The sequence below is a fragment of the Trichechus manatus genome, unplaced genomic scaffold (genome assembly GCF_000243295.1).
Source record: "Trichechus manatus latirostris isolate Lorelei unplaced genomic scaffold, TriManLat1.0 scaffold00025, whole genome shotgun sequence".
In the NCBI taxonomy this organism is placed as follows: Eukaryota; Metazoa; Chordata; class Mammalia; order Sirenia; family Trichechidae; genus Trichechus; species Trichechus manatus.
Genome location: NW_004443961.1, coordinates 2,430,949 through 2,446,643, shown reverse-complemented (window position 1 = coordinate 2,446,643; position 15,695 = coordinate 2,430,949). Strand labels below are relative to the sequence as shown.

The window sequence follows — 15,695 nt, the reverse complement described above, 5'->3', positions numbered from 1 at the left end:
AATTAATGGACTTTGGGCCTTTGTCAAATATCAGCTGCTCATAGGTGGATGAATTTATGTCTGGATTCTCAATTCTGTTCCATTGGTCCATGTATTGTTCTTGTACCAGTACCAGGCTGTCGAACTGCCAACCTTCTGTTTAGCAATGGAACTCTTAACCACTGTACAAATGGAGAGAGCACGTGTGCCAGGACAAAGTCCACGGCCGCTGCTCAGCCAGCATTTGGGAATGTGGGCTCCATGTTCATAGACCTTCAGGCTTCTGGGTGCAGATGAAGAGGTGGATTTGGGGTAAAATCATCAAATTTTTAAAGCAACTCTGGAAGCTGGTGGTCACTGGCCACTTTGTGACTAATAATGCAGAAAGAAGGTTATTCTCTATTTAAAGCCTTATTTTTATTTTTTGCTTTTTATTAAGACTGTCTTGCCTGTTCTACCACATTTGAGCTCCCTAAGGTTAAGGCCAGCTCGTGTTTCTTCTTGTCCCCACACCACCTGCCATGGAATTGCGCGCACCCTAAGCTCAGCTCCTGTGTGCATGTTGCTTCCTGCGTTTCTGCACTACACCCAGAGTGCACGTGCACACTGACCCTGCTTCCTTTGCACCTTTGACTTTGACCTTTACCTTTCCTTGTTAAAAGAGGGTTGGCCAAACAAGAATGCCAGGAATCTGGTGAGGGGTCAGCAGCAGGTCAGAGCTGGCCAAAGACATCTTCAGGAGGGAAGCCGTCTATTCTTCCTGTGCTTTGTCGTCTGTTCACGTGCCCACCCTGGAGCAAGAAATTACAACTAAGTGGCATTGTCGTATTCTGAGATAATTCTTGCAAGGGGAGAACGCTAAGCAGAAAACCGGTAAGACTGAGTCTTCGTTGTTGGTATTTGACCATGCTCCGCCAGCCCTGTTAGCTCTCAGCTGGTAAGGAAGCTGTGTATCAGAGGTATGTTCTTAATTTGAAAGTATTTATTTTATAGCAGTTACAGTTGCACTCTGACTTTTTGATTTGCGCCTAGTAATAGCCCATAGGTCCAGTAGTGTATCATTTCCTGTTACAGATCAGGGAATTGATGCACCAAGTTGTTCTTGGTGTTGTTAGTTGCTGTCAAGACAGCTCTGATTCATGACAACCCCATGTGGGCAGAGTAGAACTGTTCGTAGGATTTTCAAGGCTGTGACCTTTCGGAAGCAGATCACCAGGCCTTGCTTTCGAGGCGCCTCTGGGTGGGTTTGAACCACCCACCTTTTAGCTAGTAATCCAGGCGTAACTATTTGTACCATCCAGGGACTCCAGTGCACCAAGAAGGTAAAGGATTTGCCAAAAGCTACGAAGCTTGAACTCAAGACTCAGAGACCAGATTTAGCACAAAGTCAACTACAGCATAGCTGTCTTTGACCTAGTTCTACATGTTATATACTGTAATTGTTGGTACTCTCCAGTCGATATTCTAGAACTTTGTCTGTAACTCAGGTTAAAGGGAAATGGATTTGTACTCTGCAGTATAGCAGCACTCCTACTCTTTGCTTTCATTTTTAAATTTTTCAGAGATGCATGTTTTTGATGGTAGAGGAAAGCTAGAACATGGGTGAGATGGGGGCTGCCCCCAAAGAGAATTAAGCGATACCGCATTTTCAAGTAAACAGTTTTACTTCTGTAAGATCATTAGCTTATAAACATCGCATACTTCTAAAGACATTAAATAAACTTAAGTTTAAGATTCTAAATGTTGCAAACTAGGAGGCGGTAAGGTTCCATGAATTTGGGGACTGGTTCTTGGGTGGTGGTTGTGCAGGAAATTTGTGCGCATCTTGAAGCCCCGGTTTCTCGTGTGAAAGTCAAACCATTTCTGCCCAGACCAAGTGTGTGGTTTGTCTGCAGCGTGGACCACGGGAGGGGGAAGCTCGTTGAGGAAAGCTTCGCTGGCTTCAGGCCGCTGCTTTTTCTCCTTACCAAAATAAAGAAAGAAGAAGTAGCCGTTTATAGTTGTTCAGTTCTTTTTTCTCATGAAAACAAGTGTTTTAAAGGTTATGCCCCAGAGTGGTTTTTTTAAGAGAGCCAAGTTATTTTGTTTGTCTTTGGCCCAAGCTGTGTATCATTCCAAGGAGCCCTGGTGGCGCAGTGGTTAAGCAGTTGGCTGCTGACCGAAAGGTTAGTGGTTCACACCCACCTACTGCTCCACAGGAGAAAGATGTGGCAGTCTGCTTCCGTAAAGGTTACATCCTTGGAGACCCTATGGGGCAGTTCTGCTCTGTCCTGTAGGGTCGCTGTGGGTCAGAGTCAATTCGATGGCAACAGGGTTTTTTTATGTATCATTTGCAACCCTCTATATTAACACATTCACAAATTAGACAACAAATTAGTTCTGTCCTCTTTTATGAGTTGGTTAAACCTAAAATAGGAAAAGCCATACTCAGAGTAGCCCATGTTTGTGGCACTGAACACTTCATTATCAAAAACGCACATATCAAGCCCACTTTGGGGGTCATCTACCTTGGGATTATGAAAGAACTCCCTACCCTGTAATACGTCTGCACATTCTTTTTTTCTCCTTTCCCTTTTAGTACTGAAATTTTAAGTTCATTGCCCCTTAGGTGGTCGAAGTGATAGATTTTTTTGAGGTGGTCAGATCTGTTGTTCCTGTTCTCTGCTGTCCTTTATGTGTCGTGTGCAAATCTTTATACTTTGACCTGAAGCTTCTTCAGAAGTTTAAGGAGTCTGGGGAAGAGGAGAGCATGTCTTGGCTCTGCCATGTTCTGGATGAGTGACCTTGGGCAAGTTGCTTTCTTTGTCTGAACCTCATGGTTCTTATCTGTAAAATGGACATAAAGTAGTACCTACTTCATGGTGTCGTGAAGATGATTTCAGATGATTGGTGTACAGCTGTCAGCATAGTGTCTGGCTCCTAGGAAGCACTTAACAAATATCACAGCCACTCTTATTAATGCTTTGTTGTTAGCGGCCATCAGGTCGGCCCCCGACCATGGCAACTCCACCACAATGGAAGGAAATGCTGCCCGGTCCTGGGCCGTTCCCGTGATTGGTTGTGGATTGAACCATGTGATCCATAGGATTTTCATTGACTGATTTTTGGAAGTAGATTGTCAGTTCCTAATTGTAATTCCTGATTAATATAATTTTGTGCAAAAAATGAGGTAACTTGGGATTTTAAAGAGAAGAAATAGGTATGATATGTGGAATCTAGAGTCGTCTATTTTGCCATTTCACAATCCCATGGTTGATGACTAATAGTTTTTAGCTTGGTTCCTTGGACAGAAATTGCTAATCTCATTGTAATAAATGGGTACTTACGAGAATAGAGGAGCCCTGGTGACTCAGTGGTCAAGAGCTTGGCTGCTAACCAGAAGGTCGGCAGTTCAAACCCACCAACCAATCCTCGGGAGAGATGTGGCACTCTGCTTCCATAAAGATTATAGCCTTGGGAACCCTATGGGGCAGTTCTGCTCTGTCCTGTAGGGTCACTATGAGTCAGAATCAGCTCAGTGATAATGGGTTTTAGTGGCTTTATGAGAATAGCAAATCCGAGTGCATCATCTCCTAGAGAGGAGGGTCCGTGTTTTATGTGAAAGAGATGGGATTTGGAATCAGGGGACCAGGACTGGTCTGAGTCCTGCCACTGATACTCTACATCCTCTGGCAGGTCACCTCTCCCCTTTCTGGATCCCTTGTCTGTAAACCTGGGGAGGTGGACTGAACTCTTTCTGTCTGTGGCCCTGTTGTTGGTTACCATTGAGTTAATTCCGACGCATGCCAACCTTACCTGTGCAGAATAGAACTACTCCATAGGGTTTTCAAGGCTGTGACCTTTCGGAAGTAGTTGCACCAGGCCTGTCTCCTGAGGCGCCTCTGGGTGGATTTGAACCGCCGACCTTTCAGGTAGTAGTGGAGCGCTTAACCGTTTATTTGTACCAGCCAGGGACTCCACTAGCCATCTCTGAAGCATCTGTGCTCCTCAAACATACATGCATTTGCATGCCTGTAATGTTTGTGATCAGAAACAGGAATGTGATTGTGGTTAGTTACCTTCCAGTTACTCCACCTCAAGGCGACCTTGTGTATGTTGTTGTTAGGTGCCGTCCAGTCAGTTCTGACTCATAGCAACCCTGTAGGACAGAGTAGAATTGCCCCCATAGGGTTTCCAAGGAGCAGCTGGTGGATTTGAACTGCTGACCTTTTGGTTAGCAGCCGAGCACTTAACCACTGCGCCACGAGGGCTCCCGCCGTACGTGTAGCTGAATGAAACGTCGACCCGGTCCGTCACCATTTTCATGATCATTGGTATATTTGGGTCTGTTCTTGCGGCCGCTGTGCCAGTCTGTCTCCTGGCGGGTTCCCCTCATTTTCATTGGCCCTCTACTTTACCAAACACCATGTCCTTTTCTAGCACTTGGTCTTTGCTGATGACGTGTCCTGTTCACTGCAGAATGGGAATGTCAGGACAGTGAAACAAACGGATGATTTTTCTATTGCCTGTTCTCTAGTAAGAATAAGGAAATTTTTAAACAGTGACGTTTCTGTCTTTGAAAACATCAGCTAATTTACACGGCAGCCTAGTTGGGGTGGGACAACATTGCCGTTGTCACTTAAATTCACACAACTAATAGGGGGCTACTGTTCTGGGGTAAGTTGATTGAAAACATCGTACAGCGTCACTGGAAGCTGCTCAGTGGAGTCTGTCTGGGCTTAGCTCCCCTCCCCCTCAGCTTTTGTTTTTCAGAGCAAGGCTCCAGCAGCCTGCCTTTGCTGTGAATGAGCGCCCTAACTTTAAAAGCCTTTCTTCACTTGTTCTGGTTAACAGAGTTCCTTTATCTCCCTTCACACACATCTCAGTGGGGAATTCTAAAAGGAACGTTCTTCACCGCCTGGTGCTACATTTAAGGGCAGCTGCAAATTAACTATCTGCTCAGTGATCCCAGCAAGCAGTGTCCCTTGTAATAGTGGCCTGCGAAGTACTGGTCACTGTGAATGAAGATGACACCTTTAAATGTTTTCTTAAGTCCTTGGGCTTGGCCAGTTAAATATAAATGGATTGTTCAGTAATGCCTGCCACAGAAGAGAGTTGGCTCTGGGTTCCCAGGGTAAATCTCTTTGGGCTTTAATGAGAGGATTTCAGAGCCAGCAACACATTTCCCGTTAAGCACGCTGGGGGAGACAGTTAAGGATGTATGCTTCTGCACCACTCATATCCCAGGCGTACTTCATTTTAAGTGTGTAGCTATAGATGAGTTTTTTGTTTCTGTCCTTTTACAGGAAATTATCAGCTCCTTGCCTAAGATAGTAAATGACAAATACGGAAGGAAGGTCCTGTTGTATTTACTGAGCCCCAGAGATCCCGCACATACGGTGCGAGAAATCATTGAAGTTCTGCAGAAAGGAGATGGAAACGCACACAGGTGAGAGCAGCTAGAGCAGCCTGAGCCAGGCTTCCTCTGCTCTGGTTGTCCCTTAGTAATGAGTAGCGCGTGCTTCCACAAGTCATTGGCTGCTTCTCTCCTTCCCTCCCTCTCTGTCTTGTGCTTTTGCTTCTCTCTAAAATGTCTCAAAAGGTGAATTCCATCTTTAAGTCTAGTTTTGTCAGATTGCTACAGTTTTTATCCTAAGGAAATAAAAGAGTGTCGCGACAAAAGAACCCCCTGAGCACCTGGTACATACGCACTTAGGTCTGTGATTCTGTTTTGTTTGTGTTGCTTTATTTTAAATGCTACTGGTAACAAAAAAACCAAACCCATTGCCATCGAGTCAATTCTGACTCATAGTGACCCTGTAGGAGAGAGTACAGCTGCCCCATAGGGTTTCCGAGGCTGTAAACTTTATGGAAGCAGACTGCCACATCTTTCTATCGAGGAGCAGCTGGTGGGTTCAAACCACCAATCCTTCGGTTAGCGCTGGTACCATGTATTAAATACCCAAGAGAGTGGAGTTCGTCAAGTATTCTAAACATGGGAATTGTGGTTGCTGTTGTTCAGTGTTTGGGTTGATTCATTTCGTTTTGTGTTATACAAGGCAAGCTTCAGTACTGAGGGCTCGTGCAGTGCCAGGCACTATTCAGATCCCGAGGACACAGAGATGAAAGACAGATATATCCTACCCTCAGATCGCGCATTGTACGGGCAACGGAAAGCAGACAATTAAAAGAAAATGTGACACAGGCTGTGACAGACTTGTAAATCCATAAACCCATTGTCGTCAAGTCGATTCTGATTCATAGCGACCCTATAGGACAGAGTAGAACTGCCCCATAGGGTTTCCAAGGCTGTAATCTTTATGGAAGCAGACTGCCACATCTTTCTCCCATGGAGCAGCGGGTAGGTTCGAACCGTTGACCTTCTGATTAGCGCTGAACACTTAACCACTGTGTCCCCAGGGCTCTTTTCTGTGGTGATGAGACCTCCATATTTCCTTTACCATCTGTCTCCCTTGAATACCACAGTGGTTAAGCATTTGGCTGCTAACCAAAAGGTTGGCAGTTCGAATCCACCGGCAGCTCCTTGGAAACTCTGTGGAGCAGTTCTAGAGTGTCTTGTGGCGTAGCTATGAGTTGGAATCGACGTGATGGCAACGGGTTTGGTTTTCTTGGTTTTAATACCACATTCAACATATTCTGACAGTAAGAAAGATCCAGAGACCCGCCGGCGTGAGCTCTTAGAGGCCATCTCCCCAGCTTTGTTAAGCTACCTGCAAGGACACGCCCGAGAGATGGTGCTGGATAAGTCTGCCTGTGTGCTGGTGACCAACATCCTGGGGTCTGTCCTTGGAGACGTCCAGCCTGCCATGAACACCATTGCCAGCTTGGCAGCCGGGGAGCTGCGTCCTGGCGGCCGGGACAGAGAGGTAAATCACAAGCCAGGCAGGGGCTGCCCTGTGCTCAGTCCCCAGTCACTGAGAATGTTGCTACAGACAGAGTTTTGATAACTCTGCTGAAACGCACCCATACCAGCAGTACGTTTGGAAACCGTGACTTCAGAACCCAGTGCTATTGCAAGGCTGCCTTTCTCAGAAACTTGCAGTGACTCCGTGGTGGCCTGCAGAGTGAAAACAGAACCCTCTTCCGCTAGTTCTCTGTTGTCCATGATTGGCCCTAGGCCGTCTTTCCAGCATGTTGTTTCTCTGTGCTCTTAACTCTACTGTGGCTTTTCCACCTTCTGCATTTGCCCAGGCTTCTTCCCTCAGCCTGGGCTGCTGCCCATTCCGCCATTTCCCGGTGTCCTGCCAGTAGAAAGCCTGCCACCTCCTTCATAGTCCCCAGAATCCTTCTCCATGAAGTATCCCTAGTTTCTCCTCATTACAAATGTTTGCTCCTTCTGATACCTTCTTACTGTGTTATTTCAGCCTCCTCTTACTCTGCCTTGCATCTCGAATTCATTGACTTACACACCTGATTCCCGCTAGACGGTGGTCAGCACGGTCCTGCCCTAAAGTGTGCAGTCTTTGGAGGATGCAGTATTCAGACAGATATTCACACAAAGAATCATTTACGTGAGGATGGAGATCAGCGGTGTGAAGGGAAACTGTAGGCCCCAGGAGGGCTCCCTGCAGTGGTGATGGCCAGCCAGGGCCCCAGAGGACTAGTGAGGAGCGATGGGAAGAAGGTTCTAGGCAGAGGAGTCAGCTCGTGCAGCAGCCCTGAGGTAGGAGGAGCTGGGCGTCGCTGAGAAGAGCAGGCTCTGGGAGTTGGATATCCCTAAGCAGAGGAGGAGGGCAGAGGCCAGCCCCCACGGAGCCTTCATCCCCTGCACAGTTAGAAGCTCCTCCACAAACACGTTTCTGGAGTTCCTGCTGCTTTCTGAGGCGGTGCCTCTGCTCTCACTTGTCTTGTTTCCTTCTTACAACAGTCGGGGGACAGGGAACCATTTATGCAAGTCTAGTGCCTTTCATTCGTTCATCAGAAACTCAATAAATCCCTGCAGAATGCCCACAGAAGTGTTCAAGATTAGGTGCTGGCTCTTTGCCCTTATGGAGCTGGAAACCCATTGAGGATACACAAGACTTCACGGTCCACAGTAATGACTTCTGTTCAGGCTGTGCAGGAGTTGAATGGAAAAGTCAGAACGTAGTCCAGTCTGAGGACTTTAGCTGCGTCACTGTGGGCAGCTGTTTCAGTGTGGAAGCCTCTGGCTGCAAGTAGTGGAATACCTGATGGTGGCAATTAAGGTGTTTAGTTACCGCAGTAAGAAAACCGGTGGTGACATTTCCCCGTGATGTCCTGGCTGGCTCTGGCTTTCCTGCCCCACTGCCTTGGGGGTTGTTGCATTAGGGTCACATGCTAACTTTCACAGCCTTCGCGTCACATCTTTACATCAGTATGCCAAGTTGGGGGGAAAGCTCCAGAGCCAAAGGTGTCTCCTTCTGTGACTGAGAGGAACACTTCCAAGCAGATGTCCTCCTGTGCTTTGCTGGTCAGAATCAGGTTGCATGACTCCTGAACCAGTCCCTGGCAGAAGCAGTGGTGTTCCAGGACTGGGTGAGGGTGGGGAGGACCTTTAGAAATGAACAGAAACTGCAGAGATCGGGGAGAGGCCCACAGGGAGGAAAGCTGGGGGAGGGACATGCCTGTGGAGTGAAAACCCAGGAGCTTTGTCCACGGGAGCAAATAGCCACTGCCAGGCTTCGACCAGATGGTTAGGAGAATCAAAGATGACAGGACATCTGGGTCACAGGCTGGTGCTCGGAAGTGCTTTGTGCAGGCCTGTGCTTGAACCTGAGTAAAACTAGGACCCAGTACTGAGTGTCCAAGGCATCCCTGACATGTGGGAAAGAGAAGGGGACACGGTTCTCAGAGCAGGTCACACTAATACATTGGAAAGAGGCGGACGTAGTGAGAGTGTTCTCTGTGAGGAGACTGAGTCCATTGCCCTTGGGGCTCAAGAAGGAGCTGCCCTAGGCACCGCCGGGACTGCTGGCATGGCCCTTGGGGAGGCACCTCCGGGACTGCTGGCATGGCCCTTGGGGAGGCACCTCCGGGACTGCTGGCATGGCCCTTGGGGAGGCACCGCCGGGACTGCTGGCATGGCCCTTGGGGAGGCACCGCCGGGACTGCTGGCACGGCCCTTGGGGAGGCCCCACCGGGACTGCTGGCACGGCCCTTGGGGAGGAGTGAGGTTGGGCAGAGGAGATACTTTGGTGGCTCGCTCATCAGATAGCACCCCTTGTCATGTAGTCACGTGTACTTGAGTATCGTCGAGGTCCTCATGTCTCCGCTGTAGTGTTCTAGCTGATACGTACCCACAGCTGCACATGGCAGCCTTCACATGGTCAGACGATTCAGGGAGGGTGTGGGGCGCAGTTCAGACCGCGTCTCAGGAAGCTTTGTGCAGATGCCTTCAGTGGCTGTGTCACTGTGAGTGACCAGCTTCGTTTCAGGCTGGGGAGTTGAGTGGATCTCTGCTCCCTCCAGGTGTGGTGGTCATTTGGGATCAAGACCCCCTAAATCTTGCAGAACTTCAGACGTGACTGGGTCCCTACCTGTACATGGTGATATAGAGGGGCTTGTCGGCCAGGTCATGGGGGGAAGCAGCTTTTTGAATTAACGTCTGTTCTTGACCTTGGTCTGTTCTTGCAGCTTCACACTGCAGAACATCCTGCAGGACATCTGGTTCTGAAGTGGCTCATAGAGCAAGATGGAAAGATGAGAGAGAGCGGAAGAGAAGGTAGGCTGTGGAGCTTGACCTTTCCTTGTATCGGATGTGGAATTTCAGTAATTTCTGGCTTCCCTAAACTTTACCCTGGTCTTTCAAGTTCAAATGAGAGTTTGTCGAGTATTTAAAAACGGTATCTGTGAGTAAGAAGTGTTTCAGTAGTAGCAAACAGTGCTTTTCCCTCTCTGAAATGGGTGTTCCTGAAATCCCTTAATTTCTTTCCCACTCTCCCTCCCTCTTCTTCCTCCTCTGCCACGTCAAACCTCTAAGCAGGCTTGGCCACTGCCCTAAACTGCCCTCGTATCCATATCCTTGGGGGTGGAGTCCCTGGATGGAGCAAATGGTTAAGGCACTGGACTGCTAACCAAAAGGCTGGCAGTTTACGTCTACTCAGAGGTGCCTTAGAAGAAAGGCCTGGCGATCTGCTTCTGAAAAATTAGCCTTGAAAACCCTATGGAGCACCGTTCTACTCTGACATACATGGGGTCACCATGAGTCAGGGTCGACTGGTCAGCAACTGAAAGAGGAAGAAATCCCCGGGGTTGCTGAGAGTGGGGTGGGGGAGGCCCCTAAGTGTGCTTATCTCAACGGAAAGGTGCAGTATTTGTCTCTAGTTTTGAGAAAAGGGTAAGTAGAAGAGCGTTATCCTCCTCAGAGAGTTTTGAACTGGTGCCTCTTTATTTGACCTTGAAGTACACGTGGCCCAGGAGTAAGCCAGTCCCTGGTGCTTTCTCGTTTCTTCTAAAACATAAACTGCTCTGCAGAAACTCGGGAGGAGGACAGCGTCTTTGATCTCATTGAAGAGTTGGATGCTGTTGCTTCTCCGTCCTGAATTCAAACTACATCTGCTGGTTTGGCCACTAAAGAGATTTTCCCTCACTGAGTCTAAACAGCGTGGGCTTTCTGTTGTCGTGTGGGGAAAAGATGACAGCCGTTGAGTTTATGTCTTGAGGCAAGTTGCAGTTCTGGTGGATGGTGAGGCAATCAGTATAGCGGTAGAACTGGCACTTCTCGGTCTACCTTTGAGAATAGGATCTTGGGGCTGTTTTTCACTGTTAATTTTTGGTGAGAGGTGAAGCTTCTTGAAAAAATAAATATTGGAAAAAAACTAATATATTGAATCATCTTTCCCATTATTAAAAAGTTGGTGCATACTCGAGCTAAGTTTATTTCAAAACAATTGTCTGGCTTACTCTTCAGGTGCAAAGAATTTTCCAGTGGTTTTTTTGTTTTTCCTCCCTCTTAATTAAAATGCACTGACAGGTCTAAAACATGCCTGTTTGGGCCTGATGCATTGGTCATTTTCATGTAACACTGAATGAGTGTCTAGCGGTTTTGGTTGTCTCTTGTTGGGTAACAAGCCACCTCAAAACTTGGTAGTTTAAAAGACAACAGTCTGGGTGAGAGCTTGGTGGAGCTTATCTCTGCTTCATGCAGAGTCATCTGGGGCTACTGGAAGCCAACAGCCTCAGTTCCTTTTCCTAGGTTGCTTGGGCTTCCTCACAACATGGTGGCTCGGTGCCAAGTGTGAGCGTCCCAAGAGAACAAGGCAGATGTGTGGTGCTTCCGTGATTTAGCCTCAGATGTCATATAATGTCGCTTCTGCCATACCCTCTCGGTAAAGTCAGTCACAAAAGCAATATTCAAGAAGAGCATGCAGGGCAGGAGATAATGTTTTGGTCATCTTTGGAAAATATTATGTGCCTCCCTGGCTAAGCTCTGTCCCTCTTTAGCAGGTACCATGAAAGACTGAACAGCCATAGACCTTCTTATCTTTCAGAGGGTCCTTACATCTGGGTCTGTACTTTTTCCTCATTGCTTCCCAGATCTCCTCTAAAGGCAGGTTCATTTGGATTTTTCTTTTTTTCCTTGTTGAAGGGAGGCTAGTTTTTATCATTGAATGACTTATACATGCTATGTACCATTGTAAGACCATAATCGTTTGCCTTCCAGATAGGCTGTCCCTACCTCCATCTGCATTAAATCCTGGCCTTCATAATTTCTCTTCTGTCCAGGAGTTAGTTGCACTTAGATGGCACAGTGAATAAGAGAATATACCAAGTCCATGTGTATCAGAAGTACAGGTACTCTCCCCGGCTTACAGTGTGTTTGAGTTACGACAAACCGCACTTACGACAGTCTGCTTTTTTAATTTTTAATTTTGATTTTTGGTACATCTTATTGTTAGCAGTCTGTACTACATACAGTGTTGCAGCATGTAATTTGCTGATGTAATCATTCTCACGTCCACTCACAGATGTTCAGGGTTATGATTTATAAAGATACTGATAATAAAAGGCAATAATAATGAAAACTAAAAAAAAAAAATTAGGTAGTCTACTTACATCAGAACTGACTTATGACAGAATCTTTGGAACAGAACCCCACTGTCACTTTGGGGACTATAATAACAGAAGGTGAATGGTATTTTTGATGGGAGGATGTCACAACATTGTAGAGAGAAAGTGCCAGGTAAAGCTCTGACAGTCATTGTGTGGATGCTAGTTGTGTTTGTGGCACCTTCTAGCTGAGCATTGCCCCGTGAGGGAAAATGCCATTTCAGCCAGACACGAGGGGCTGCTGTCAAACCTTCACATCCTGAATAGCTTTCAGATCACGGTTAAATCATTAAGTAGCACCGAGAAATGCAAACGTGACCAACCGAGGGTTTATAAGAATTCATTGTGTCTCTTGAGTAATTACCGCTAGACATAATTTAGGGTTTGAATCAGAGCTGAAAGAAATGTCTGTATTAAAAGCACCTCGTTTTTGTCACTAAATTGTAGAAATTGTTGAGGTGGTGTACGTTTTCTTATGTACGTTTTCATCATAACTATTAAAAGCACATTATTTAAAACACCTGGAATTTTGAGTGTTAAGAGAGTTTGGGTGAGAACTCTTCCATTAGCTTTTTATTAAAACGTAGTTGTAGGGTTAAGGGCGGTAGAGAAGGGGATTGGGATTTACGTCTTGGTATGTGGTGTTCACTAAGCTCCAATGTGTTTTGCAGGTTGTTTTGCGAAAACACTGGTGGAGCATGTTGGGATGAAGAATCTGAAGTCCTGGGCTAGCGTGAACCGGGGTGCCATTGTCCTCTCTAGGTGCGTACGCCTTGTGCCTTTCTCTACTCAGGAGCCCCATCCTGACACACTTTCTTCACATTCATCTCTCCATTCTAATACTGTTCCCAGTATTCCGAGTTACTCGTGGTCTGGACAAGCGTAGCAAAATTAGAGAGGAAGTGTAACTCTTTCCATCACTCGTTACCATGGTTTTCCGCTGCCCTCTGTGTTTGGATGTCAAGGATCATGTGTTAATGGCATTGGCAGGGTGTTGGAGCCCTAGGTGGGACAGTGGCTAAGAGCTCAGCTGCCAACCAAAAGGTCAGCAGTTTGAATCCACCAGCTGCTCCTTGGAAACCCTGTGGGGCAGTTCTGCTCTGTCCTGTAGGGTCCCTGTGAGTTAGAATCGACTCAGCGGCGATGGGTTTGGTTTTATCATGTGATTGTTGCACCACATTTATGGTTTTAATGAAAACACAGTTTTGTTCTTTTTAGTGAATAAATCTTGTTTCTCTGAACACGGTGACAAAGTTGTTTAAATGTGACCAACTTTATGTTTAATTTTCTTTCAGCGTTTTCAGCTATTCTGAAAATAGTCCCTCTTAGGAAAACAAACAAAACCATTTGCTACTGAAGTCTTCATGCTAATCGTATATCTAATTCAGTGCTGGAAACCCTGGTGGCGTAGTGGTTAAGAGTTCGGCTGCTAACCAAAAGGTCGGCAGTTCAAATCTACCAGGCCCTCTTTGGAAACCCTGTGTGGGGCAGTTCTCTTCTGTCTTGTAGGGTCACTATGAGTCGGAAGTGACTCGACAGTAATGGGTTTGGTTTTTGGTTTTAATGGAGTGCTGGCTGATGATGTGGGGATTGAGGCCTGTATTCAACTCGTCTGTTGTTCTCTGGACATTGTTACGTTGAGCTTATAATTTACAGGGCATTGAAGTTTCCATGTGCTTGATGCCTCAGTGAAACCCTTTTCAAGATATTCATTTGAAATAGATTCGTGTGTTGTTTTAAAGCAATCACCGTTGATCCTCCCCGCCCCCCTTGGTGTTATGATAGATTTGGAAAAACAGATACGTACTCTGATTTGAATTTCCCACATTCTTTCACTTGCAACTTGCTATGCGATTTAATCTGTACTGTTGGTAATTGTTGAGTTGTGTTTCTTCACTATGTAATTTCATCTGGTGCACGTATGCTCACACACACACACACATGAACACACAAACACACCACTGACCGTTCCTTTCTTCAGGTACACCAGTATCCCCAGCTAATGGGTAATGTAGATCAGTTTGTCATTTCTCATTAAAATTAGTTAATATTCCAGTTGATGATGAACAGCCAGAGTCCATTAGCTGAATCAAGAATTTTTTGATTTGAATTTCTTTACCAGGCATTTGGGGTGTTAACACTTACTAACGCATTCTTTCAGTAGGCTCAATTAACTAGAAATTTCAGTGATGCCATCAAATTAATTTATAAAGATTGCTCATCAGTCAGAGCTCTCTTGGGTGGATTTCAAATGGATAAGGAGGATATGCTACATTTACTGTGGAGCACCACTTCCGTTTGGAATATTGGAGGTTTTGAAGGGAAGTCAGACTATAGATAACTGACCAGTTGATTAATACAGGAATGTTTCGTTTCTTTTTGGTTTTGGAATATTATATAATGCTTAACTTGTTTGGTGAAATTTCCTACTTGTTTATATTTAATTTAAAACACATATGCATTTTTTTGACCAAACCTTTTGACAGTAGGTAGAAAAGTGTTCTGGCTGAAAAGAGAAAATTGGCGTTATTGTGCAGGCTGAGAAATCACTCTGGAGTGCAGGATGCCCCAGCATTTAAGAGCACAGGTTCTGGACGACTACCTGGCTTCCACTCCTGCTGGATCACTGTGTCATCCAGGGCAGATGGTTCAGCCTTTCTGAGCCCTAACTCACCTGGTTGTAAAATGAGACTAATGATAATCTCGGGACTGTTAGGAAGACTAGACATGATGTTGCCTATAGGAGGTTTAGCATTCTGTTTAGTGTGTAGCAACTGTTCACTAAATGTTAACTTTATTATCATTATGCATCCTTATGTGACGAAGTCTCTGCGTGGTGCAGACAGTTAACCCACTTGGCTGCTAACTGGAAGGTTGTAGGTTCAAGTCCACCCACAGGTGCCTTGGAAGAAAGGCCTGATGATCTGCTTCTGAGAAATTAGCATTGAAAACCCTGTGGAGCTCAGTTCTTTTCTGACGTGCACAGGGTCCCTGGGAGTCCGAGCTGACTTGATGGCACCTGGTTTGGTTTTTCCCTTGGTTATGTGACTGTGCGTGGAACCAAGGGTGAAAAATAAAAACACCTGCTAAGTCACAGCCCTGTTAAAAGGAGGCTTTACTTGTCAGCTTTCTCAGCCTTGCATTTGGCAGGCTGTGCCTGTTGCTTGTCTCCACAAGCAGTGGAGTGCCACTTGGTGCTGCTGACTTGCCCCCTCTTCACTGATGTGATGGGTGGTATTTGATCAGGGACTTTGGAAAACGCCAGGAGGTTGCTTTCTAGGACGTATCAGAGACCGACATTGCAGTGGGGTTGTGAAGGCATGGAGGGAGAATAGAGGTGCAGACTGGTGTTCTGCTCAGGTGCCTGTGACCCGCCTTGTCTGAGAAATTGCCTGGCTGGGACCTGTGGTGACAGCTCGCAAACAAGGCTTCAGAAAGCAGAGGCTGGGAGTTTAAGGGTGACATTAATGGAGCACCAGCTCAGTGCCAGGCTCTGGCCGTGTGCTTCATGCCCAGGATCCTTTGAGCCTCGAAACAACCCTGAGAGATAGAAGCTAGATGCTGTTGTTAATCCCATTTCACAGATCAGGAAACTGAGTCATAGGGAATTTGAGTAGCTCTTTGTTAATACAGCTAGTGGGGGGCAGAGGCCGGATTCACACCCGGCAGTTAAGCTCCATGGTAAAGTTCTTCATCTTTTCATGAAA

At 46.4% G+C, this 15,695-nt stretch overlaps 1 protein-coding gene across 2 annotated transcripts in view; it reads left to right on the top strand.

The window, feature by feature from the left end:
- The window catches only part of PUM3 (pumilio RNA binding family member 3), a 62,411-nt gene that overhangs the window by 44,165 nt on the left and 2,551 nt on the right, over positions 1–15,695 (top strand). The window contains exons 14-17 of one of the 2 annotated variants that reach the window (XM_004373534.2): positions 5,265–5,407; positions 6,623–6,845; positions 9,574–9,661; positions 12,660–12,750. In XM_004373534.2, the coding sequence (XP_004373591.1) occupies positions 5,265–5,407; positions 6,623–6,845; positions 9,574–9,661; positions 12,660–12,750 (545 nt within the window). The remainder of the gene's footprint in view (positions 1–5,264; positions 5,408–6,622; positions 6,846–9,573; positions 9,662–12,659; positions 12,751–15,695) is intronic. The other variant, XM_023728583.1, reaches the window with a different exon arrangement.